Genomic DNA, 26,535 nt, shown 5'->3' with positions numbered 1-26,535 from the left:
AATCTTTTTGGAAAAGTATTTCTAAAAGTCAAGCCTTGTTTCAGCCCTGTCTCTACTACTCCATGCTGGCTGACTTGGGGTCCTTCAAATACACCCTGCACCCCCTCACCTCTCAGCTTAGTTCTCATGTCCCATCTCTCTCTCCTCCCCTCCCTCTGCCCAAATCCTAGCTGGTCTTCAAGACCCAGCAGAAATGCTTCCCGTAAAGCCACTCCTATCAGCCCTGATTGAAGGAACTTTTCCCTCTAGGAACTCCTTTCACAATCACTTCTTTAAAATCCACCTGTCAGTGAATTATGCACTGTCTTATGGCATTGCTCACCACTATGGTCCCACAGCTACGTTAAACTGATAACAGAATTAATAGCAATAGAGCTTTTTACACATGGTCTTTTCTCCTAACTAGATTATAAACTTTTTAAGAAGGAAAACTGTCTTTGTATCTCTTTTAACACCTTTTACAATATGTTGTGTGTCATCAAATTTAACTGAACAGGCATCATTTGGATTCTAATTGTATCTGGTTTCAGAGGTCTATAGAAGACCCTTTGAAGCTGGTGCCCACACTGACTAGTCTGCATGCTCTCTACGGGCCCTTTTGCTCACCACTGTGGTCCCAGAACATAGCAGTGGCTGACTGTCAGGAGATGCTCGATAATGCCAGCTCTCTGAAACACGTGTACTGTTTTTCATCATCAGTGAAGCAGTAGCCTCTAAAATAGGGTAATTATATGATCTCGTGACAAACGGAATTTAACCTGTATTCTTCTGAGCATGAAAGGGAACTGGTTTTCTTGGAGAGTTGGTGTTGGAGAATTTTTTCACTAAGCAAAAGCTGGCTTTTCTAAAGTAGTAGGGTTTGAAGGGAGCCAACATCAACCTCTGCCTCTCCTTGTCTGCTTCGTCTGCATCTGTCATTGATTCTGACAGAGCAGCGATGAGGATTTCCTGCTACCTTTACCTTCTGAGGAATGGTCCAAATATCATTCACTCACGCAGTACTGTACTCGGCACTGGTAAGTCTAGAGAGGTCTGCAGGGGCAGGGTTTAATGGTGACTGCTCAGCCTGATGTTTGCTTTGGCTCTAGGGTAGGAAGCAGCAGCATGTGTCTGCAACCTGGGGAGCAGCTTCCAGGAAAAGTGCTGTGACCATCTCCTAGAACTGCTGTAACAGTACCACAAACTGGCTGGCTTCACCAATAAAAATGTATTGTCTCACAGTTATGGAAGCTAGAAGTCTAAGATCAATGTGTTGGTAGTGTTGGTTCCCCCTGAAGGAGTGAGGGAGAGCCTGTTCCAGGCCTCTCCCTGAGCTTCTGGTGGTTTTCTGGCAATCTCTGGTGTTCCTTAGCTTGTAGATGTGTCACCCAACTTCTGCCTTCATCTTCACGTGGCATTCTCGCAGTGTGCATGTCTGCATGCAAATTTCATATATTTATATATGTATATGTATATCTATATGTATATGTATATGTATATAAGTATATTTTATTGATTTTAGAGAAAGGGAAAGGAATGGGGATAGAGAGAGAGAAACATCAATGAGAAACATCAATTGGTTGCCTCCTGCATATCCCCTACTGGGAATTGAGCATGTACCCTGACCAGGAATTGAACTACTGACCTCTTGGTTACTGGGTCAATGCTCAACCACTGAGCCACCCTAGCTGGGCCAAATTTTCCCTTTATTTAAAAACACAGGTCAGCCCTGACCGGTTTGGCTCAGTGGATAGAGCGTCGGCCTGCGGACTGAAGGGTCCCGGATTCGATTCCAGTCAAGGGCTTGTACCTTGGTTGTGGGCACATCCCCAGTAGCAGGAGTACAGGAGGCAGCTGATCGATGTTTCTCTCTCTTCGATGTTTCTAACTCTCTATCCCTCTCCCTTCTGCTCTGTAAAAGTCAATAACATATATTTAAAAAAATAAGTAAAAATAAAAACACAGGTCATATGGAGCCCATCCTACTGCAGTATAACCTCATCTCAATTGCATCTACAATGACCCTATTTCCAAATGAGGTCACATTCTGAGAGCCTAGGGGTGAGGACTTTAACATATGAATTTGGAAAGGACACAGTACAACCCTCAACAAGTCCTCAGCCCCGTATTCCATCCCACTCCACCCTGGTTAGACCAGGGCTTCCCTAAGGCCACCCACGCTTGAGGCTGTGGAGTTCACTTGGCCACCTGCCCTCACCGCCTCTGAGACTGCAGAGCCCCAGCAGCCTGGCTGAGAGCCGCATGGCCGCCACGCTTTGATAAGGTGACTTCTCTCGAATTCACACCGATGAACCTCCTTCTGCTCCTGCTGTTCAAGGGGCCAAGTTAGGGACAGCCATGCTGGGTGAGTCTCGGCCACCAACTGGAGCCCTGGGCATGGTTTTCTCTCTTTTGGGTAAGTGCTCTGGGCCGACATTATATTCTCCTCCGTGGGCTCTATTGAAAGACAGGCTTGGCACTGAGGGCAACCGGAGAGGTAAAATGGTAGAAGCAAATAGTCCTTTCTTTCCCTTCTGAGCCGCTGTGGTCACTTTCTCATTGCTTCATTCTCTTCTGGAAGATATTTATGTTTAAATAAAGGTTTTCTCCCTCACAGCTTGATTATTCCATCTGCTTGCTTCCTGCAGGGAAGTCTTAACCCTGTGTTTGTTTGTCTTCGCACAGCTTGTTGCCATGGGAATTATTATAAGATGACAAGTTTCAACACTAACTTCAAAGCACCCTGAAAGAGATGGAGATTTAAAAGGGGCAGGAGAGAAATGTGTGCTTAGTGGAACACGTGTCTCTGATTATTGGCAAAAGCACAGTAGAAGGAGAGTTCAGAGTAACAGGGATACAGTAATGTTTCAGTATAAGTCACGTGGGTCTCCAAGATGGGCCTCCTCTGAGCTAAGGAACAATAGGCATTAGAAAGAAACTCAGGAATTGGCCTGCCCTCTGAGGCACTATTGAAAGAGCGCTTTGTGCTGAAGAAACTTGGTGCTTCAGCGGCTGCACTGGGTGGTTGAGTTGGTTCTAGAGGTGTCCAGCTGACTTCCTGGGGTCACCTCAGCCCACGAGAAGGCACACCTGACATCTCAGCCTCAGCTCCAAGGTCTTAGCAGGGGATGCGGCCTAACAATCTGATGATATTTTCTGTTGTTCCTGAACTATTGCACAATAATTAAATAACCCACCTTCAAGTCACATGTTGTTTGGAGAATACGGAAGTACAGCATCCTGCTTAGAGCCCTAGACATCCAAGTGTTTGAAGTTGCCATCATTGGCTTCAGTGTTATTTGGATGCCAGGAGCCTATAACTACATATGTATGTCCATGGTGGTTTTTTAAATAAATATGTTTTTAATGATTTTGGAGAGAAAGGGGGAGGGAGAGATAGAAACATCAATGATGACAGAGGGTCACTGATTGGCTGCCTCCTGCATGCCCCCCACTGGGAATCAAGCCTGCAACCTGGGCATGTGCCCTGACAGGGAATCGAACCGTGACCTCCTGGTTCATAGGTCATAGGTTAACCTGGTTCATAGGTCAACCACTGAGCCACACCAGTGGGGCACATGTGTGATGCTTTTAAGTAAAAACATCCATTTTTCTTTTGTAATTTATTTTTATTATCTTTTAGATAAAAATATATACTCTGGAAGAACAGGATATTTTATCTGTTTGGGTTGAAAAGCACGTGGAAAAACCGGCACACTTGGCTTATCATCTGTTGTCTGACTTTACCAAGCGACCTTTGTGGGACCCCCATTATGTGTAAGAATAAATTTAAAACATTTTCTTAATCAACCCTGACATGATAGGAAAGATAACCTCCAGATTGCATTGCATCTCCATTGCCAACATGTGACCTCGTTTTATTAATTAAAGTCTATTTTTTAAAGCTTGCTCTGCATAGAAAATGACATTAGGTGCTATTAAGAAACACAAAACCAAGTTATTATAATCACTTATTTAACATCTATATTGAGTCGACATGCTTTACCCACATCTATTGTAATCCTGCCAATAACCCTTCAAGTTTGATAGTATTTTCATTTAATGAGGGAGATTGCCAAGATAGCACAGCAATAAAGTGATGGAACCCAAATTGGAGCCCAGGTCTATCAGGCTCTGACTTCCACACTTGAACAGTTTCACTGCTCTTGAGGAAATGATTGTCGAACTGTTCTTCTCACTTCACACTCTTGATATTTACTTGGTGGTCCCTTTGTTTTGTTTTTCTGTGAAGCAGCACTCCCAGGTGAGAAGCCGGGAGGAAGCTGTGTGAGTACGGAGGTGAAAGACATTCCTTCCTGCTCTCCCTGATCAGGGGCCACTCCCGTCAGCCTACATCTCTTACTTCTGTTACCTCTGTCTCCTGCACCCCTAATTCAGTCTCCTCTACTTGCCCTCCTTTCCTGGAAGAGGGAGCTGTGTGCCTTGTCAACTGTACTGACAGGGACTGACCACACTCAGGCCACACAGCCTCTCCAAGGAGTTCCAGCTCCTGGGCCCACTCAGGGCTTCTAGGACACCTTGCTGAAAGGGAAGGACTGGTGAGGTGGGCTTCCTATAATAGTAGGCATTGCTGTTGACTTCCTAATCCTCATGAGGTAGAGGTTCATCTTTAAAATGACTGAACCTCATTATGATTAATACCATGTAATAGATCATTTAAGACCACGAAAGTGAAACAGCTCCAGGGCCATGTGTTACATTGCATGGTGCCTGAATGATACAATATGGTTAATGCTGTCATAATAAAACATTCCAAGAGAAGAGAAACACTTCACGATTTTCTTGCATCGGTATTTGTAGATACTCTGTAAGTACAAAGCTTTTAGTAAGAACAATGCCTAAACTTTATTGTTAACTCTTTTCAAATGTTTCTCCCTCTATTTGCTATGTCACCTGACATTCTAGCCATATTGAACTTGAATAAGGGAGGAATGAATTCTTATTCAACTTACTTTTCTTATGTACCTACTATGATTCAGGTACTGTGCCAGGTGTGTGGATTTAATCCTCACAATAACCCCAAAGGTATTATTATCTACATTTTACAGATAGAAAAAATAAAGTGACAAATAAAGTGACTTGCCCTAACATAACACATCTACTAAATGGCAGCCCAGGATTCAAAGGCAAGTTGTTTGATTCCAAACTTAGTGTTCTTCCTAATACACCATGTCCCTTTACCTGAGTTCTTCTTGGACGGTCCATATAATTCGCTAGTCTTCAAAATGTTATTACTTGATCCTACAGAAAATAATTTTTGTGGAAAACAGCTAAATGTTTTTCTCTGAAGTGTTGTGGCCAGTGACCTTAGACCAGGGGTGGGCAAACTTTTTGACTCGAGGGCCACAATGGGTTCTTAAGCTGGACCGGAGGGCCGGAACAAAAGCATGGATGGAGTGTTTGTGTGAACTAATATAAATTCAAAGTAAACATCATTACATAAAAGGGTACGGTCTTTTTTTTTTTTTAGTTTTATTCATTTCAAACGGACGATCCGGCCCGCGGGCCGTAGTTTGCCCACGGCTGCCTTAGACCCAGGTGGCCACCATGTTCACCATCACATGCAGAGTTATTTCTTCTGACCAAACAGCTTTCTAAAGATAGACTGGCTTTGGAGGGATGGTTACAGAAGAAGTAACTGGCGTATTCAATCAGGTAGAAAGGTACAGCCTTTCTTTCACTGTTCTATTTACACAGGTCCTGTGAAGTCATAGACTGGGTGAGTGAAGATGATCAAATATATTATATCACTTGTCCTATAGCGAGTGGTGACAAACCCAAAGACTTGGTCGTACTTGTATCACGAAGATCTCTTAAAGATAGGTGAGTAAATGAAATTCAAGTGTTACAGCAATGTTTTATAGTGTAGAAAGCAAAAGTTGATATGAAAATAAGGAAGTCAATGTAAGTATTTCTGGTCTTGAATGATGTTCATCTGAAATTTTTCTAGATGTACCTTAGTTATCATTTAAAAAAAACACACAATCCAAACAATATGTTAAGTGCCAGTTATATACAAAGCACCATGCAAGATTCCTAAAGCAGTTCCCTTTTCTTTTTCTCTGTGCAGATGTAAAACTGATATTTAGCAAACCACTGAAATATTCCACTATCAGTAAAAATGTAGTAAAAGCCAAATAAAATACCAGGAATTGGTTTAGGATTTACAAGGGCTTCACTGTGCAGATATCCAAAATGGCCGCTGCCCCCTAGGGCTGTCAGTCGGCATCTACCCAAGGCTTTTCTGCGGGCATTGTACTTCTCCAAGCACATTGCTGACGTTCTAAGGCAGGGGTCCTCAAACTACGGCCCGCGGGCCACATGTAAATACAAATATTGTATTTGTTCCCGTTTTGTTTTTTTACTTCAAAATAAGATATGTGCAGTGTGCATAGGAATTTGGTTTTTTTTAAACTATAGTCCGGCCCTCCAACAGTCTGAGGGACAGTGAACTGGCCCCCTGTTTAAAAAGTTTGAGGACCCCTGTTCTAAGGAGAAGGGCCCCAAGAGCAAGTACTCAAAGAGACAAGTGGAAGCTGCCAGGACAGTTAAGGTCTACCCCTGAAACTGGCCAGCATCATTCCCGATGTCAAAGCTGGCCTGTAGAAATAATCCCACACATGTATAAATATTAATGCACATGGATGTTCAGTGTAATATCAATTATGGCAAAAGATATTAGAAATAGGCCAAAGACCATCTTATAAATTGTGGTAGAGCCATGCTATGGAGTACTCTGCCAGCATTTAAAAAGATAAAATAACTAGAGGCACCTCCAAAGATTGTTAGGTGAAAAATCAAATTATAGACAAATATTTGTTAAATGATTGTATTTATGTAAAAATCTGTATCTGTGCATTTTCTTACATAAATGTCATATATTTATAAAAAGGTCTGGAGGAATACACACCAAAAAGCTAAGTGTAATCATCTCAAGGGAGTGCATTGACTAGGGTGAACTGAAGAAAACCTCTATATTCTATTCTGTAGGGTTCCTTGTTGTTTGGGGCTTCTTTAAAACAATGGGTATTATTCTTTCATTTAAAAGGAAAATGAAATTACAGCCCATTAGAGCACAATAAAACCAGTTTGGAGATTGGTCCTATCTTTGTGGAATTCTGCAAGTAAAATAATTCTTAGAAAACACTTCTGGTCCATATTACTATGGCTTGAATACAGCCATTTAGAATGTTAGAATAGTTCCAACAACTATTCTTCGTTTCTCACAAGAACCTGGGAAGTGTCCTTTTATCTTTCAGTAACACTTACACCGTGGCAGTGAAGTCGGTCATCCTGCCATCGATCCCACCTTCTCCACAGTACGTCAGAAGTGAAATCATATGTGCTGGCTTTCTCATCCATGCTATTGACAGCAGTTCATGCACTGTAAGTTTGATGAAACATCTGCAGGTTACTTTGTTTCTACAGATATGAGAAGTCTTTTACTCATATTTCCTAATTAATTATAATTCTGCAATGTGTGTCCATACCAGGGGAATCCTGTCATCCTTTCAGATCCATTCCAGGTCCCCAGAAGAGTAGGATTAATAGCCTTCCCTATACAAACAAGACTCAGTTCTCTGCTTGAAAAACTCCATGTCAATAAGAAACTGAAATACTGTATTTTCTTTTTGAAACAGGTATCTTATTTTAACCAGATTTCTGCTAGCATCTTGCCTTACTTTGCTGGGAATCTTGGTGGCTGGTCAAAATCCATTGAAGAGACAGCAGGTTCCTGTATACGATTCATAGAGAATGCTACTGATGATGGGTCAATAAGTATATTTTAAGTGATAAACTTTCAATTATCTGTAATTGATTTCCCACTTTTAATTCCAAGCACCCTTATCCATGACACTTGGCAAGCTTTTCGGCCACTAAATAATTGGCCTAGGCAAAATGCAGTTAGGAAGAGGTTAAAAACCAAAGTGCATTTCAGGTCAAAGACCATTGGTTTGAACTAGCATTAAAACAGCTTTAAAAATGCTTTTAGATGCCCCCGTCCATGGGCACAGGCATTAGAAAACTGCCATGTGCAATATTGTGTGTTCTGTAAAATGGTACAAATATGGTTAAAATAATCATAAATAGTTTTAGACTACAGAGGTGAAATGTGTTGTTTGAAATTTTATAAAATAAAAAATGACAAGTTGGTTAGCTGATTAATAGTGTGGATTGTTCCATGTACCGCAGGCATCTGTATGTCAGGAGCATTTGACAAGATGTATTACATGTTTTAGAGCTTTAAATTAGGAAGACATTAGAGCATAATGGGAGCCAATCAATTTTAGTAATAGGAACTACTTTACTAGTGTCATTTAACATATACTCAAGGTGGCTGACCAATTTAGTATCTACTGCGATATATACACATGGAAAGTACCTGCAAAATGTGTTATTGCAGAGAAGAATATTAACTGAGCTCTTCTTTCATAACCATTACATTAGCACTTTATTCCCTTGACTTCAACATTCATTATTCTACTCTGTCTGTGATTGGCCTTAACTCATAAGACAAGCCTGCATGTTAAGTCAGCCCCCTCTACAGGATAACCTTTAAGAGTTGAAGGACGTCTCCATCAGAGTTTAGACCACTTAAGAGGTTAGATACATCCTGCTGTTCATTTGTCAAATCTCCACCTCTGCTCAGCAAATCTTATAGCCCTGTTAAAAATATAACCAGTACCTGAGTCCTTCTAATCAACTCTACCACAACACTAATCCAAAGCACCAGCTTATCGCACCTGGATTATAACCTGTTTGTTATTGCTTCTTCCTTTACTCCACTCTCAACCCTGCAGTCGGATGATGCTATATTTCTTCTCAAAATCCATGAATAGCCCTAACTGGTTTGGCTTAGAGGACAGAGTACTGGCCTGCAGACCGAAGGGTCACAGGTTCAATTCCAGTAAAGGGCACATGATGGGTTTCAGGCTCAATCCCCAGTAGGGGGTGTGCAGGAGGCAGCCACTCAATAATTCTCTATCATTATAAATGTTTCTGTCTCTCTCTCTCCCTTCCTCTCTGAAATCAATAAAAATATATTTTAAAAAAACATGAACAATTTTGCACATCACACAGTAAAAGCCAACACCTTATAATGGTCAGTCAATAAGGCTCTGTTTGGTATATTAGACTATTTTTCAGAAATATTTACTCACCACCATCCCCACCTCCATGAATGGGGTGTACTAGTCTATTTCTTGTGTTCTTGGCCACGTGACTCATTCATGGAAAGTTAGCAGACATGATGCAATCAAAGTGTTTCTGCAAATGCACTTGCCCTCTTATATCTCTGACACTTTCATGAGAAAAACATGCCAAGGCTAGCCTGCTGGTCCCAGGAAAAGGAACTGAGCTGCTTCATCTGAGCCTGGCTTAGCTGAATAGACCCCAAACCAAATTTTATACAGATGTGACCAAGCCAACTCTGACATTAGCAGTGGTCCCGGTAAGCCCAGCCTAGATTTGACTCACAGGCATGAGCTAAGGTTTATTATTGCATCCTTCTGAGATTTTTGTGGTGGTTCCACAGCAAAAACTAACTAGTAGAGCCTATAAACTATGACCCTGGTTAACTATCTGATCTTTTCCTACTAGTTTATTCCTCACTCTTTTCCAGTCATATTGGCTTCAGTATAACTTCATTTATCTATGATCTCACATCCAGATATCCAAGCCTTACCCCTATATACCTCCCTGTATACCTATACAAGTTATGGATGAACCTTAACATTACTAAGTGAAGGAAGAGTCACAAAACACCACATCTTTCTGCCCCTTGAATATGTCAAGCCAGTTACCTCTTACGAGCTTTGACTATTCTTTCTCCCTAAATGCTCTTCCCCGTTATCTTCACAACTGGTTCCTTCTTGTCATTCAGATTTCAGAAGAAAAATCCCTCCCTCAAGGCCTCCCCTTTATTATCTAAGGTAGATACAATCATTTGCAACATCTTTCTGTTAATTCTCTTTATGTCACTTGTTAATGTAATTCACTCAACAAAAGTGGAAGTTTCTATATGCTGAGTACTTCTTGGGATATACTAATGAGCAAATCCAAATTCCTGTCCTGATGTAACCTATAATCTGGCGAAGAAAGGACAAATAGTGTTAGGCGGGGATACAAATTATGCAGAAAATTAGAGAATAAAAAATTATTGGGATAAGGAAGATGTTTTCTATAAGACTGGTCATAGAAAGACTATTAAGCTGACTGTAGAGAGGCCTAAAGGACATAAGGGAGAGTTGACCATGGGGGTTGGGTGTGGGGATTGCCGAGAAAAGAGCAAGTTGAGATTCAAGCCTAACGGCTTGGAATAGCATTGTAGCAAAAAAGGGGAAGGGGTAAGATTGTTTAAAACCCCGTTAGAATGCATGTGGTCTTGCTTGTCTTATTCACTGCCACAGTCCCACGTGCCTAAGAGAATCCAGGAACATGGTAGGTGCTTGGGAAATAATGAATATGTTTGTTTTATACTTTAGGCATTTGTAGCTAATAAACAGCTATAATTCCTTTCAAGGAATACACAATCTCTCAGGATATCAGAATTTGGTGAATTCCACTGCCAGTGTCCATACACTGTTTTAATATTACATTTGGTACCTGCAGTTTATTTCTAATTATGTCACTAACTTATAGGCCATTAAAATTTAACAAAAGTAACCCAAGGAAGACAAAACGGACACTAACATCTCATCGAAACCTGTATGAAAACCTTACACTTAACTTGCAGCTGGCAGGCTGGACGCTGCAGAGCCCTTTGTTCCTGACTGGACAAATGAAACAAATCTGGACTATAGGCAGCACTGCTGTCCTTTTCCAGATGTATGCGTGTGAATTCCTCTTACATGGCACCATTTCCTTAAGCGCTGGGATGCTGAGCCATATCCTGTCACGTTCTCTCACTGAAATAAAAGAGCAGCTCCTATTAAGACTACAACTGTTGAGTTGTATAGATATTGAAATAGAGAAAAGTGTTTTTTTATTTGGTAAATATTTTGCTTTTGAAGCATCAGTAACTAATCACAGCTGTTTCCTTTGGTTACAAATGTATCCAATCAGGTAAAATTCCAAATGAAATACACAATCCACCAGTCATTGCATTATACAGCACAATAGGAGCCGTAAGCCTTGTGAAATATATGGATTAAGTATGCATGTATTCATCAAATCAAACAAAGACACTAATGGGTCTCTGATTAGTGTTCTAACTCTATTATGGTGATATGCACCCAGACTCATCTAAAACATGTGAACAAAATGCTATTAAGTTTGATATACAGTCCGTTATGTGCCATTATTCCAGCCAAATACTCCAAACTGAATTTCTTTTTTGAACATTAAGAGCAAAGAAAGAGCTGCTAAGGTGAGATACTTTTCAATTTTAACCTCAAAAATATGTAATTCTTTATGTGAAATCTGAAACAAAAATTAATGTCATTTAGGGTTCATAAAAGATTGTGATTCCAAAGAGATTGTTAATGGGCATTAAGGGACAATGACTAATTAAATCCAGAATTAGGTATTCAGAAAAATACCAAATACATTTTTATTAATTATTTTAAAAATGCAGCCCGGCCAGCGTGGCTCAGTGGTTGAGCATCGACCTATGAACCAGGAGGTTTGATTCCCGGTCAGGGCACATGCCCAGGATGTAGGCTCAGTTCCCTGTGGGGGGCAGGCAGGAGGCAGCCAGTCAATGATTCTCTCTCATCATTGATGTTTCTATCTTTCTCTCCCTCTCCCTTCCTTTCTAAAATCAGTAAAAAATATATAAAATAAAAATACAAATGATTTTGTTGACAACTTATAATTGATACTTTGAGCTAGAAAATAATAGAACTAAAAATTCATTTCCAAATGCAAAGCAATTAATTAGCTTAGGGGTATCAGATGGATACTTTTATTTGATTTTTTAAATCCTCACCTAAGATACACTTCCACTGATTTTTGAGAGAGACAGTGAGTGAGCAAGAGAAACATCAATGCTTGAGAGAAACATCAATCAGTTGCTTCCTCCCCTACCCACACTGGTTGGAAATTGAACCCACAACCTTTTTGATGAATGGGTCAATGTTCCAACCAACTGAGCCACCCAGACAGGGCTGCATAACTTTGTTTTTTAAAAAAAAAATGATAGGCCCTAGCTAGTTTGGCTCAATGGATAGAGCGTCGGCCTGGGGACTGAGGTGTCCCAGGTTCGATTCCAGTCAAGGGCACATGCCTGGGTTGCGGGACCCATCTCCAGTGGGGGGTGTGCAGGAGGCAGCCAATCAGTGATTCTCTCTCATCACTGATGTTTCTATCTCTCTCTCCCTCTCTGAAATCAATAAAAATACATTAAAAAAAAAAAGATGATTGTTACAATTAGGTCTATAACCACTTAGTTACACGTAAGTTCTGCTAAAAAAGTTATTTTAAAGAATCCAATTTAAACATCTTATGCTTTTCTTCAGTGATTTTCTCCAGGCAGAAGTGCTCCTTGGACAGAACTCAGTTAACTATTTGACCTCCCAGATCATACCGACATCTACAATACAGGCCTCTCCAAGGGAGCCCAGCTCCAACTTGTGAAGGCCCAGTTCAGAATGTAACCATGAGATGGTAACTTATCATAGTCCTAGTCATTATCAAAAATTAACAACTTTAGGTATCTTTGTTTTGGGTTTCTGTGGTTTAGGCACATCCAAAATTTCTTCATAGTCTGCACTCATCCCCTTTGCCCAGCGACCAACTGTAACCATTCGATCTGTAAAGGAACGGAAAAGTCAGAATGTAAGAAAAACTGTAGTCATAGATTGGTTTGGGCTTAGCAAAGGAACCAGTTTTGACATGAATAATCACAAGGAGGGAATACTCCATCACGGAAGAAAAGTGAGTAATTTTTAATTGATTATAACCCTTGATTTCCGAGTACCACAGGCAATTTCTCATCCCAATTAGGGAAATGCAGCAACTGCTTTGCAATGCACAAATTGATGAGAAAGCACTTTCATTCTTTCCCAGAGTTCATCATTACAGAGTCAATGAATTCCAAGTGTCTGTAAACAGCAAGACTTATGAAGCATCACTTTTAAATGCACAAGATTCCACCTGTGAAATTATACAACATTTGCTTGTCAGTCTTGTCATTTGGGAAGTGGCAATCCTCCCAGGAAGGAGAATTCAAATTCCACTTCATCATTTCAGTCTTACTGCATACAATGTAGTAAACACTATCTTCTAGACAACATTATAAACAAGAACTCTTAGTTATCAAATTTAAATGTTAGGGGTAGGAAGTAAAAACGGGAAGACTTATTTGTATATCATCACTGTTTAACATAAAAAGAACTGTGTGTTTTTTTTCCCCATAAGAAGCACTACTAGGTATCCTACAGTCTTTCTTTCTTTCACACAGAATTATCATTATTCTAATCTAGGTAAATTAGGTAATATGGTCTTCACTTCCCCCCCAAATCTATCATAGGTAGAGTGAACCTTTATGAAGTTTTTGGTGACCAGGGATAGGTAGTATTTCATTAGGAAGAAAATATAACTGGGCAGATACTGTGTGGACAACACAATTTTAATATATTCAGTAGTTTTTGCGACCAATTCTGAATCCTTCAGGTACACAAAAAGCAAAGCACATATGAGGATACTCAATTATAATATTACTAGAGGCCCAGAGAACAAATTTGTGTACCAGTGGGGTCCCTCGGGCTGCGGGATCAAGCCGAAACCAGCTCTCTGACATCCCCTGAGGGGTCCCAGATTGCAAGAGGGTGCAGGCCAGGCCGAGGGACCCCACTGGTGCACGATAGGGGCCTAGGGGCCGGGGAGGGACGCGGGAGGGCTCCAGGGCATGTCTGGCCCATCTCAGTCCTGATCAGCCGGACCCCAGCAGCAAGCTAACCTACCAGTTGGAGCGTCTTCCCCCTGGTGGTCAGTGCACATCATAGCGACTGGTCGACCAGTTGACTATCTGCCCCCTGGTGGTCAGTGCACGTCATAGCAAGCAGTTGAATGGCCTTAGCGTATCATTAGCATATTATGCTTTGATTGGTTGACCAGACAACTGGACACTTAGCATATTAGGCTTTTATTATATAGAATTGAAAGCTATTTTCATATTATTTTCTTAGTGAATCTATACTTTTCTTTAAGTAACAGAACTGGCTCTATTATTAAATTAGTTAGCAAATATAAATGTTTATAAATAAGATGTTTGTAAGATCAGGTGTCCTCCAGGGCTTATTGGTCCCTTTTTTCCCCACCTGAGAACAGCAGCTAATGCACAATTGGTACTGTGTCTACAGCTGACAGAGAAATGATTGAGTCGTCACTGCAGCAGGAAACTAGGTTGCCTTAAAATCAGTAATACCCCAGTGAGTTATTAATAACAAAATGCAGCAAAAACATGAAGGATTTCTAATCTTCCCCTTCTTAAAGGAAGCCCAGAGATCTCACCTGAATTCTGACTTTGAGGGCAATCCTTCTTAAAATGTCCCACAGAGCCACAAAGTCTGCAGCAGCCACCTAGTAAAAGAAAATCTTTGAAAATCATTGAAAATCTCTCACACTTACTTAGGGCTTTTAATGTCTCAAAGCACTTTCATATCTTATTTGGTCCTCACAACTTGTCAGCCAGGAACATAGGTGGGTACCACCAATCCTATTGATAAGTTCATTCTCCATTCCTCTTACATCACAGAGCACTAACTACACCTACCCATTTATTCCACTTGGCCTTCAGGGGAGGAGTGGGAAAGAGAAGAGATGATGGAAGGTACTTGTCCCCTGGAGTGTCCAAGAGCCAGTGCATAAACGCCAGGACCATGGTTAAATAGGCAAGAGTTTGTGAACTCTTAAACTTGTGAGCAAAATTTGTGTGCTGATGCATTTGTTGAGGACGTCCACAGTTTTTATCACATTACCTAATGATCAATAACCACCCCCCTCAAAGGTTAGAAACCACTCTCTATTACATAGATCAGAGGGGGTGAGCAGTTATGAAAGGAATGAAAATTAAAATAGAGGATTGCTAATTGTACCCCTTCTAAATGGAAGGCCAAAGATCTCACCTGAATTCTGACTTTGAGGGCCATCTTTCTTAAAAATGTCCCACAGAGCCATGTTTCCGGGCATTCTATCTGCCAGGGATCCTAACCCTAATTAAAATGACCATTTACCTACTTTAAGCAACATTCCAGGACTGTGAATTACAACACACATGATTTCTAAAATGAATCTTTTGTGTAATGGTAAAGAATTATCATGATCATGCTCATAATGGTAAGTGATTTATTCAGGAAAATGACCCTACAGAATATAAACCTGGTTGAGCTCCCACTTCTATGTGATTTACTCCTCTTGATGTACTTTTTTTTTTTTTAATATCTAGTCATTTTGGTTGACTACCCATCTTTGCTCATTAGTCATGTTATATGACCTGTTTCCTAAGTTCAAAACTGAAAGGCACTTTTGAGTATTTTTCCAGGCCCAGGTGTCTCTACTGTTTAGAGAGTCATAGTGAAATAATATATTTTAATCCTCATTAACTCTTCAAAGTAAATACCATAATTCATTAAATCTAAGATACCACTGATTATAAGATGTGTCATTCTTTTACAAATTTCTCAGAAAAAAGAAAACATGTCAATTATGTGGGACCTACTAATGGTAAGATACATTCTGAGTTCAGAGATATTAAAATGTGAAAAAATATGCATCTTAGAATCAATGAAATACGTACAGTATTTTTCATCTCCATTTTATAGGTGAAGAAACTAAGATGAAAAAAGTTAGATAACATAGCCAAAGTCCCACAGCTAGTAAGTGGCGCTTTGGACTATAACCAATTTGTTTAACTCCAAAAACTAGGCTTTTTCACTGGACTTCTCCAATGGAACTCAGGACATGACACAAGAGGTGTCTAGAACCTGAAGGTACCAGCCATCACATTAATATCTGACTCACATTAACATATGACAATCTCCTTAAAGTTTTAGACATCACAGACTTTATTGTAAGGACCTTAAGACATTAGCTGAGCTAAAGGTAAGAAAATTACATGATGCCATGCCAGACAATTAACTAAGGAAATCATTCAAAAACAAAAACTACTACAAAAATGAATAATGCACAGCAGCCCTTTACACAAAATAGTGTGAGATTAAATTCACACTATTTTTTAAATCTTATAATTAAAATTTTATATTAATTTGAAGTATTATAACTTTACTTCTGTTATGTTTAAAAGCAGAAATTTGATATATTCTCATAATGATGCTAAAGTAAGCAGTCTGAAATATTCACCCAAGTTATTCCTGATTTGATTAATAAATCAAGTCATAGTACCTAAAAAGTCCAGTAGGTAGAATAGTACTCAATAAAAATAATGAAATTCTCAAGGTTTTGCTACTTATTCAAAAATTTATTCAAGCCCGGGTGGCATGGTCCAGTGGCTGAGCATTGACCTATGAACCAGGAGGTCATGGCTCAATTCCTGGGCAGGGCACATGCCTGGGTTGCAAGCTCGATCCCCAGTGTAGGGTGCATGCAGGAGGCAGCTGATCAATGATTCTCTTTCATCACTGATGTTTCTATCTCCCTCTCCCTCTCCCTCTTCCTCTCCCTTACTCTCTGAAATCAATAAAAATATATTTTAAAAAAATATTCAAGAACTAATTAACAATGTAAATTAAGTATAACTCTGCATGATGACTCAAATTTTTGACATACAAGGGTAAAAGTACTCACCATCAGCATAGACTCCTTTGGGATTATCAGGGCAAGATCTGGACAAGTGCCCCATTTCCCCACAAACAAAACATTTTGCAAAAGGAAATTCACCTGTAAGGATCAAACAGTTCCTTTTAATTGGTTTTATATAAGTCATATAATTCACATTATTTTAAAATTCTCTGAGAAGAAAACATGTATCTACATAATTTAAATTTTAATCTCGTAAGATTTCAAAAATTGGCATACTCAACCCTGTAAACAGAAAAACCCAGTTGGCTACTTATTGGCCACTTTCCCACTTTTAATTAAGCAAATCAAAAACTGATAAGAAAAAAACATACCAAGAGCTGGATCTACTTTAGCCCTGCACTTGGTTATTTCATGCTCTGTAGATCCACACCGATAACATATTCCAGTGCCCATATCTTGATTCTCAAGGGCGGCCGGGCAATCTGCAATCCCATGGCCAGGTTTTCTACAATGAAAACATACCTGGGAAAACAAAATGTGAGTTTCCACACTGAAAAACTGCACTGGTTTTTATCAATTCTTGTTCTCAAAAGTATCTTTAAAACATTTCTCATTTTAAGGATATCTAGCACTTTTTCTGAAATCTCAAATCTTATCTGTAGAAGTGTTTTACCCAATGCTAAACAATAAGAAATGGTATTTTCATCATGGTCTCACTGTTTTAGAAAATCCTCAACCAATCAATCTCAGACACAAAGTTATTAAGTGGCTTTGTAGGAGACAATCGCTTAAATGAATTAAGCAACTGTGGACTATGTATTTCATTAATGGGGCTGTCTGACTAGAAAAACAGTTTTCTGGAGTAGACAATGGCCATAAAAATTATCCCTCAAAATTAATACTTGCACCTTTAAAGTTCATATAACTGAATGAATTTGGGTTAAATAATTCCATTTAAATTATGATTCAAATAATAAAATGTATTTCATACGAAAAAGTGGCTCAGTGGTTGAGTGTTAACCTATGAACCAGGAGGTCACGGTTCAATTCCCGGTCAGGCCACATGCCCTGATTGCAGCTCATTCCCAGTGGGGGTTATGCAGGAGTCAGCTGATCAATGATTCTCTCGCATTATTGATGTTTCTACCTCTCTCCCTTCGTCTCTGAAATCAATTTTTTTAAAAAGTATACCTTATGGTTTTCATATCTTTATAATATGTATTCATTAATATTCAAAAATAGATGTTTCATTCTTAGAATGTATATACAATTCATTTTAAAGGAATAATTCTAAGATGAATTATTTGCCTCCAACATAACACTGAACAATGGTTTGCTTGTTTTACATACTCTAGCAATTTGGAGGATGAGTCCCTTCATTCTCCAGTAACTTTTACATTTAGAATAAGCTAGTCCAAAAAAAGAAAATGCATTTATTCTACAAGTGGAGGAAAAGTTAATGCTAAATTCTGAATTACCAATGTAAGTTTTAGATTTTTGGCGAAGGTAAGACGGTCTCTAATAACCTGATAGCTAACCGATTAGTTTTTTATATAAATTTCAAATACAAGTTTCTTGATTGACCCTTAAATTTAATGTAAATGGGGTTGTGGGAAGCGCACTACTAAATGTCTAATATCTTAATTTATTAGCAATAAGGAACTGGTGCTAAGTATCAGGAATTAATTACAAAAAAAAAAAAAAAGTTGAAGGTAGGTCACAACAAGCCATAGTCTTTAAAGTATATGTTTTAACATAAATCATTCCTTAAAAAAAAAATCTTTCCCCCTTAACTACAAACATAAAACTTCTCTTAAAAGGTCATCATAGCCCAGCCAGCGTGGCTCAATGGTTGAGCGTTGACCTATGAACCAGGAGGTCAGGGTTCAATTCCTGGTCAGGGCACATGCCCAGGTTGCAGGCTCAGCCCTCAGTGGGGGGCATTCAGGAGCCAGCCAATCAATGATTCTCTCTCATCACTGATGTCTCTATCTCTCTCTCCCTCTCCCTTCCTCTCTGAAGTCAATAAAAGTATTTTTTTAAAAAAAGTCATATTAAGCTTTTTCAAATAGTATGCAATTCACCACACTGTTTATGTCATTTTAATTACCTTTAAGTTATCTTGACTTAAAACTATCCTGAGTCAAACAGAAATTATCTTTTATATCCCAATTTATTCATAAGGAATGTCTCATTAGTATTGTCTCTAAAAAATTATCTTTCAAAAAATATGTTTTTATTGATTTTTTTAGAGAGATAAAGGGACAGGGAGAGAGAAAGATCGATCAGTTGACTCCTGCTCACACCCTATGGACTAAACCTGCAACCTGGGTTTGTGCCAACCAGCAACTTTACAGTGCATGGGACGGCCCTCAACCAACTGAGCCACACTGGCCAGGGCTAAATAATTATCTTTAAATGGCACTAAACAGAACAGATCCTGCAAATGTCAGAAGCTACATGTATGGTAGCTATAACATTTCAAACCCACATTGGTATTAACAGTGCTGTACATTTACTAATTTAAAAAAAGCATAAAATGATAATAAATCCTGATTCTTATGAAATATCCTACTAGAAGACTTAGAAATTCACTTAAAAAGGGGAGAAGGGAAGGAATTATACTATGCATTTCATTTTCTGTGGGGATCTAGGGAAGGCCCCAGCCAGGTGGCTGTTAGTTGGAGCATCATCCCAAACACCAAAAAGTTGCAGGTTCAATTCATGGTCAGGGCACATACCTAGGTTGCAGGTTCGATCCCCAGTTGGGGAGTGTACAAGAGGCAATGGTTCTCTCTCACGTTGATATTTCTCTCCCTCAAATCAATAAACATATCTTCCAGTGAGAAAAAGCCTATCCTATATAATAAAAGGCTAATATGCAAATAGACGAACGGTGGAACAACCGGTTGCTATGATGTGCACTGACCACCAGGGGGTGCGTGGGGAACATGGGGGCATCAGCAGCAGGCGGCAGAGCATGGAACATGGTGGGCGTCGGCCACAGCGGGATAGCGGAGCAGGTGAGCAGGGGCACCAGACCAAGGCAAGGCACTGTCACTGTTATCAGGGCGAGCCTCTGGTGGTTACTGAAAATTCTTGGCTCCCTCATGCCGCGGTCTTGCCCAGCACTCACCCCGCTGCCGGTGTCTGGTGCCAGCAATGATTGCTCCGTGCCATCAGCGGGTGCAAGCGGCTGCCGGCCCGATCACCCCTCAGGGCTCCTCCACCTCCTCCTGCTCCTGAGCAGCGACTGGGAAGCAGCCTGGGAAGCAGCCGCAGCTCGCACCCACTGCTGGCACTGGCCCCAATCAGAGGGTGCGAACAGGCCAGCCCTGTCAGAGCATGGGAGCAGTGGGGGGGGGAGCGGGGCTGCCAGCAGATGGGGGACTGGGCCGCAGCAGGAGGGGCCAGGCTGGGATGCAGAGGTTGGGCTGAGACCCGTCCCCGTGCCCACCACAGCCTCGCGGCCCACAGTTCAAGGTGCACGATTCATGCACTGGGCCCCTAGTAAATAAAATAAAATCTACAGCTGGGCACCACAACACTAAACCGGCAGTCCCCAGCATTCCTGAGTGTAAAATGGAGAGGGAGGGAACAGTCACTAGGGAAGGTCTCAAGGAGTTTTAACTCCGCTGCTCAGTTACTACCTACGGTGATTCTTATTAGATCTCCTTCTTGTCTCAGTTTTTCATGGACAAAAACAAAAGAACATTCTTTCTAAGTAATGGGAACCACACATATTTAACCTGTTGTACTTAACCTTCCTGCTTAATTTTGATCTTTTTTTAAAATGGCTGTTTGTAAAAGGGCTATTTGAAGGTAGATGTGGGAACACAGTTTTGAAGTCAGATTCTGGGTTTGAAAAAAAATTTTTTGGCCCTCACTGGTTTGGCTCACTGGGTAGAGCATCGGCCTGCAGACTGAAGGGGTCCCAGGTTCGATTCTGGTCAAGGGCACATGCCTGGGTTGCAGGCTTGATCCCCAGTAGGGGGTATGCAGGAGGCAGCCGATCAATGATTCTCTCTCATCATTGATGTTTCTATCTCTCCCTCTCTCTTCCTCTCTGAAATCAATAAAAAAATATATATATTAAAAAAAAATGTTTTTTTGGCTGGCCTGCAGAGTTAGCAGCCCATTTAGGTTCACATTTATTAACAAAGCACATATAATTACATAGTGCCAGCTAGCACTCTAAGTAATCAAATGTGGTTTTCAGCAAGATACTTAACCTGTCTACATGTGTTTTCTACCCATAAGATGGGAACACCATGCTTATAGTGTTGTTGTGATAATTAATGAATATATTAAGTCTCTAGCAAATAGTTATTACTAGCCCTTAAAAAGATGCTTTTTAATTTAGTACATAATAGCAATCAGACTGCTAAATATGTGTGAGTATATGATTAATAGTTTCTAGCCATCTAAAGTAGTATTTTGGTAGAAGTGATCATCTTACCATTGCATTTTTCTTTGCTGCTTGTCTCTTTAACCGTCTTCCTTCTCTGCGACTATCTTTCTTTAAAGCAACTGCGATTTCTTCCCGTACTTCCCGACTGTCTGTTATTATTTCCCCATTGTGAACCATCTGTGAGTTTTGTCGTAGGTAGTCCATGAATCCATTCACATCTTCATTTAAGTACTCCTTTTTCTTTTTGTTCTTTTTGTGTTTTGCTTGGTGTGCACCATTTTTAAGGCACAGCCTATTGGCTTCAAGTTGTTTACTCTTTGGTAGGCTTTGGCTTTTTTCCTCACAGGACCCCTTCTTCATATCCTCCCATGATGTTGCAGGCAAGGGTCTTTTGTTGTGTGTGGTAGTGACTCGTGCCCACCTGGTCATGGTTTCATCAGAGGTACGGTATCAATCTTTAAGACAAGCATGGCAGTTAGTCATCATTTAAAAGAAATAAACTAAACTTAAGATGCATGCTATAGCCCTCGCTGGTTTGGCTCAGTGGAGAGAGTGCTGGCCTGCGGACTGAAGGGTCCTGGGTTTGATTCCGGTCAAGGGCACATGCCGGGTTGCGGACTCGATTCCCAGTGAGGGGCAAGTAGGAGGCAGTCGATCAATGATTCTCTCTCATCATTGGTGTTTCTCTCTCTCTCCCTCTCACTTCCTCCCTGAAATCAATAAAAATATTTTTTAAAAAGATACATGCTATATATCACATATGCCATGTTAAAGTTTTAATCATTAAAACATGGGTTTTTACTTCATTTATAGATCTATATATTTAATTCTATAATGTGCTGCATAGATATGCCTATAATGTAAATCCAGCCCTTATCAGAGAAGCTACTATACCAGTTAAAAAAACAAAAAAACAAAAACAAAACAAGAAATAAACAAGCCCAGCCTGTGTGGCTAAGTGGTTGAGCATCAACCCATATGAATCAGGAGGTCACAATTGGATTCCCAGTTAGCGGTGGGGTTGCAGGCTGGACCCCCAGTAGAGGGCGAACAGGAGACAGCCAATCAATGCTTCTCTCTTATCATTGATGTTTCATCTCTCCCCCTCTCCCTTCCTCTCTGAAATCAGTAAAAATAAATAAATATATATACACACACACACACACACACACACATACATATATATTTTTAAACAAAAGCATGCCTACTATAATATAAATACTTGCTTAAAACTGGAAAATATTTTTTAAAATTGGAAAATATTAAGAAACCAAATTATTTCGCAAAATTTAAATCACCAAATAATACAATGAATGAAGTTACTCTTCCCAAACTTTGCAGCTTCCCTAGTCGTTTATTTTCCTATCGCTAAGTTCCAGGGCTACTTTCTTCCAATCCTGTTAATAAGCCATTTCAACGCCAACAATTTGCGTTGGCAAAACTGTATACAGAAATCCTGTGTTTTGGCGTGGTTTGCCAGCACAACTCCTTTCGGCAGACTGATCAGGGACATAGATTAGTGTTCACGGTCCCGTGACGACGCCGGGTCTATCAGACCGTCCTCAGTTCCGCTGCACCTGTCTCACAGGAGCTCCCGGGCAACTACAGACCTTAAAAACCTCAGCTCCCAAGTTGGAAACATCCCTTCAACACAACCTGAGGGGCGGGACCAATACCTGGGTGCCAGGTGCGGGCGCCCCTTAACCGCACGCGCCGGAATGAGTTCCCCGAGCGCGTGGGAGGGAAAACTCTGTGTATCGGGCCCGGGTCGTCCGGGTCCACCGCAGGGCAGGGCCGCGCGGGGCTGGCCGCACCGTCCGAGGGGCCAGCGCTCGGCAGCGGAGGCCGTCCCCGCGCCCGCGTCCCGGGCAGGCAGCCCGGCACTTCCCCGACCCACCCCGCCCCACCTGGCGCGGGGGCTCCTGGGTACCTCTCAGCCAGTGCCTCCGCGCTCCCGCCACGTCCCGGGAACCTCGGGGGGCACGCTGCCGCTTTGGCGGCGGGGGAGGGTCCCGGGCTCCCCTCTCGTTCCGCCCAGCACACCTTACCACGCGTGAATCCTCCAGAGCAGCCGAGTTAGCGTGCCAGAGAAGCCCGCCCCCTGCGGCGGCCCTCGGGGCCGGAAGCACCGCCTCTTTGAGATCACGTCACTTCCGCCGGGCTGCGCTGGAGCTGTTGCGCAGTTCAGCCGACTGGCTCACGGGAAAATGGATTCAAGTAAAAGTGTGCGGCCCAGCCGGTGTTGCGCAACGGTTGAGCTCTGACCCAGGAACTCGAAGATGGCTGGTTCCATTCCGATCAGGGCATCGTGCCCAGATTGCGAGGTCGACCCCCAATGTGGGACATGCAGAAGGCAGCCGATCCGTGATTCCCTCATCATTGATGCTTTTATCTCTCTCTGAAATCAATAAAAATATGTTGTTTTTTTAAAAAGTGTGTGGAGCGCCTAGAATTTGCAGGGCGCTGCGCCGGAGGCCTGGGGCACGAAGCTGAGTGCTCCCTCGGAGCTGGCAAAGGGACGGGAGGACCGGTGGGTGGGACACAGGAAGGCTGCCTTGAGGAGGTGACCTTTGAACACTGAGACAATCTGGTGAAATGACTTTAGGAGGGCATTAAGGGCTTTCCAAGCAGATGTGAAATAAAAGAGCTGGCTAGTGGGAGTGGCTCACTGTGATAGATCTCTGCAAAAGACCTGGGGCTGTGCTGGACAGAGGGCGGTGCCTCGTGGTCCAAGCATTATTCAACTGAAACAGCTGCAGCCAAAGTTCTCTTTTTAAGAGGAAAACCTCAGTCTCCGAACGACTCATTATCGCAACAATCCCTCTCAAACGGATACCACCTCAAGTTAGTTGTGCCTAGTGGGAAACATGGCATTCTCTTTTTAAAATTTTTTATTGATTGCAGAGAAGAAAGGAGAGGGAAACATCAATGATGAGAGAGAGAAATTGATGGCTGCCTCCTGCACGCCCCCTGCTGGGGATCCAGCCCGTAACCCAGGCAGGTGCCCCGACAGGAGCTGAGCCCTGACCTCCCGTTCATAGGTGGCCCTCAACCACTGAGCCACACTGGCTGGGCAAACATGGCATTATCTTATCCACTCAGTTCACCAGAACTGCTGCTCCCATCCCCACCTTCATACTCCATCGATCCATTTTTTCACTTAAATATCTCTCCACTTCTTTCTCTTCTGCTACCTCCCTGGTCACAGGTTTCAACATGTCTCACCCGGATTACTGACTCCCTCAAATCCATTTCCATGCCTTAGCCAAGTGAACTTGTGAAAATGTAAACCAGATGTTGCCCTCTTGCTCTAAACCCTTCCATAGTTTTCCATTATTCTTAAGATGAAGTTCAGACTCCCTAACATGGTCTTTTTGAGTCCCTGCTTGCTTCACTAGCCTCACCTTGCACAATCTTTCCCCCTCTTCTTTGAGCTCCAGGAAAGGAACCTTCCCTCAATTTAGCAAATGCCCCGTGCACCTTGCTATCTCCAGGCCTTTATAGACGGATGATGTTCTCTATATGGTACTCCTTTTCTTTCAATTAATTTCTACTCACCCTTCAAGGCTTTTAACATTTTTATTCTCAAGTAATCCTTCAGTGCCCCTCTCCCAAACTAGGCCAGTCCCCTATTGCACACTTGCGGTAGTTCATACACATTCAAATGTGTAATTATATAGAGAATTGTCTAATAGGTTGTTTATTGGATCCCCATTGCCTGGTATATAGTTGGTGTTCCATTCATTTTTGATAACTAAAAGAGAAATAGGTACTTTCCAATGTTTGTTAAAGCAAACTAGAAAGTAACTGATTTTCTTTAAGAGGAAAGAATAAATACCGTCGAAGTGGTGGGATTTGGTGTGGTAACAATCACAAATATCCTCTTATTAAGGTGAGGAAATTTTTAAAAGACAAATTCTGCAGCTCTGGAAGAGAGGGCGCTTTATAAAAGATGTAGGCTAGTGCCATTCACACCATAATGTTCTCCATCAGCTGGCTTCAGGTTCTAAGCTTTAATCTAGTGATATTTCATGAAGGGATTTTTTTTCCCCCAGAAGCCAGGTACTTGCACATAACGTACACCACTAGAGGGTGCATTCAACCAAAACTTGTCTTTTTAGTTTTGTGCTGAATTTTGGTAGGTGATTCATTTCCGGAAGTGAAGGAACATGATCTCAATTTGTTTTTGTGAAAGTACATCAAATAAGGGATTAGTAATTGAGTAAATAGGCCATAGAAATCCTTTGGGATTCAGGAGAAAATATTACTATTATTGCAATAATAGCTAACTTTGAACATTTTTATAGGTGCTTAACACTGTGCTGAATGCTTTACATCAGTGGTCGGCAAACCGCGACTCGGGAAACCACAGCTCGCGAGCCCCTGGAGTGTGGCTCTTCCACAAAATACCGACTTCTGCGCATGGGACACAAAGTTTCAATCGCACTGTACGTGCGCGCCCACAAGTGGTATTTTGTGGAAGAGCCACACTCAAGGGGCCAAAGAGCCGCAGGTGGCTTGCAAGCCAAGGTTTGCCAACCACGGCTTTACATTCATCACCTAATTAATCCACCCAATATCCTGAGAGGTAAGTACTATTGTTTTCTCCATTTTACAATGAGGAAACAAGCGCAGAGAGTTGAAGTAACTTATCCAAGGTTACACATCTAGTAAGAGGTAGACTCAGGATTTGAACCAAGGTCTCAGTCCAAATGTGTGGGCTCTACTACTGTGTAAAACTGGAGGGGATTGTTTGCTTGCTTGAACCCACTTTAAAACAGACTTCACTAAGTTATCCTTGCCTATGAGGCTTTTTTTTATTGATTTCAGAGAGGAAGGGAGAAGGAGAGAGATAGAAACATAAATGATGAGACAGAATCATTAATCGGTTGCCTCCTGTACACCCCCTACTGGGGATCGAGCTGCAACCCAGGCATGTGCCCCTGACCGGAATCGAACCTGGGACCCTTCAGTCTGCAGGCGGATGCTCTATCCACTGAGCCAAACCAGCTAGGGCTATGTAAGGCTTTTTAAAAATTATTGTGATTTTTGCACAGGCAATAAATTTTTATGTTTTAAACAAAAATAGTTTATTATGATGATACAAAATTCTACAAAACATCTCTTATCCTGATAACTATAAATTCTGGACAAAATATTAAAAAACTACTACGTAGGGATTCTGAAGAGTAAATAAAAGCAGACACTTGTAGAGGGGAGTCAAAATCTGAAGAAGCAACTATCACATGGATGAGTGTCGTGTGTGTGTGTGTGTGTGTGTGTGTGTGTGTGTCTTTACCCTGAGAGTGGGCCATAGTCACATAGTGCATAAGTAGCTAAAACTGTAGTAGAAAGCCCACTATCATCTTTCCGGCTGAAGGAACCATAAAAAAGCATGCAATAGCCATACCTGGATAGTGGAT

At 41.4% G+C, this 26,535-nt stretch overlaps 2 protein-coding genes across 2 annotated transcripts in view; one reads left to right on the top strand and one right to left on the bottom strand.

The window, feature by feature from the left end:
• The window catches only part of ACOT12 (acyl-CoA thioesterase 12), a gene marked incomplete at its 5' end in the record, with an annotated part of 33,410 nt that extends 25,310 nt beyond the window's left edge, over positions 1 to 8,100 (top strand). Inside the window, 4 exons of the mRNA XM_081089759.1 lie at positions 3,623 to 3,756; positions 5,698 to 5,823; positions 7,260 to 7,386; positions 7,641 to 8,100. Of these exons, the coding sequence (XP_080945885.1) occupies positions 3,623 to 3,756; positions 5,698 to 5,823; positions 7,260 to 7,386; positions 7,641 to 7,790 (537 nt within the window). The 3' untranslated portion in view covers positions 7,791 to 8,100. The remainder of the gene's footprint in view (positions 1 to 3,622; positions 3,757 to 5,697; positions 5,824 to 7,259; positions 7,387 to 7,640) is intronic.
• On the bottom strand, positions 7,794 to 23,266 carry ZCCHC9 (zinc finger CCHC-type containing 9). Its single transcript, XM_081089760.1, has 6 exons — positions 23,043 to 23,266; positions 21,161 to 21,567; positions 17,073 to 17,223; positions 16,747 to 16,839; positions 14,455 to 14,523; positions 7,794 to 12,751 (listed from the first exon to the last, which is right to left on the bottom strand). The coding sequence occupies exons 2-6, from the start codon at positions 21,539 to 21,541 to the stop codon at positions 12,633 to 12,635; spliced, it is 813 nt and encodes a 270-aa protein (XP_080945886.1). The 5' UTR covers positions 21,542 to 21,567; positions 23,043 to 23,266; the 3' UTR covers positions 7,794 to 12,632.
• Positions 23,267 to 26,535: the final 3,269 nt, after the last annotated feature.

The sequence above is a fragment of the Myotis nattereri genome (assembly GCF_964212035.1).
Source record: "Myotis nattereri genome assembly, chromosome: 4".
Taxonomy (NCBI): Eukaryota; Metazoa; Chordata; class Mammalia; order Chiroptera; family Vespertilionidae; genus Myotis; species Myotis nattereri.
Note: the sequence above shows the minus strand (reverse complement) of the source record. Positions and strands in the feature narration are given on the sequence as shown.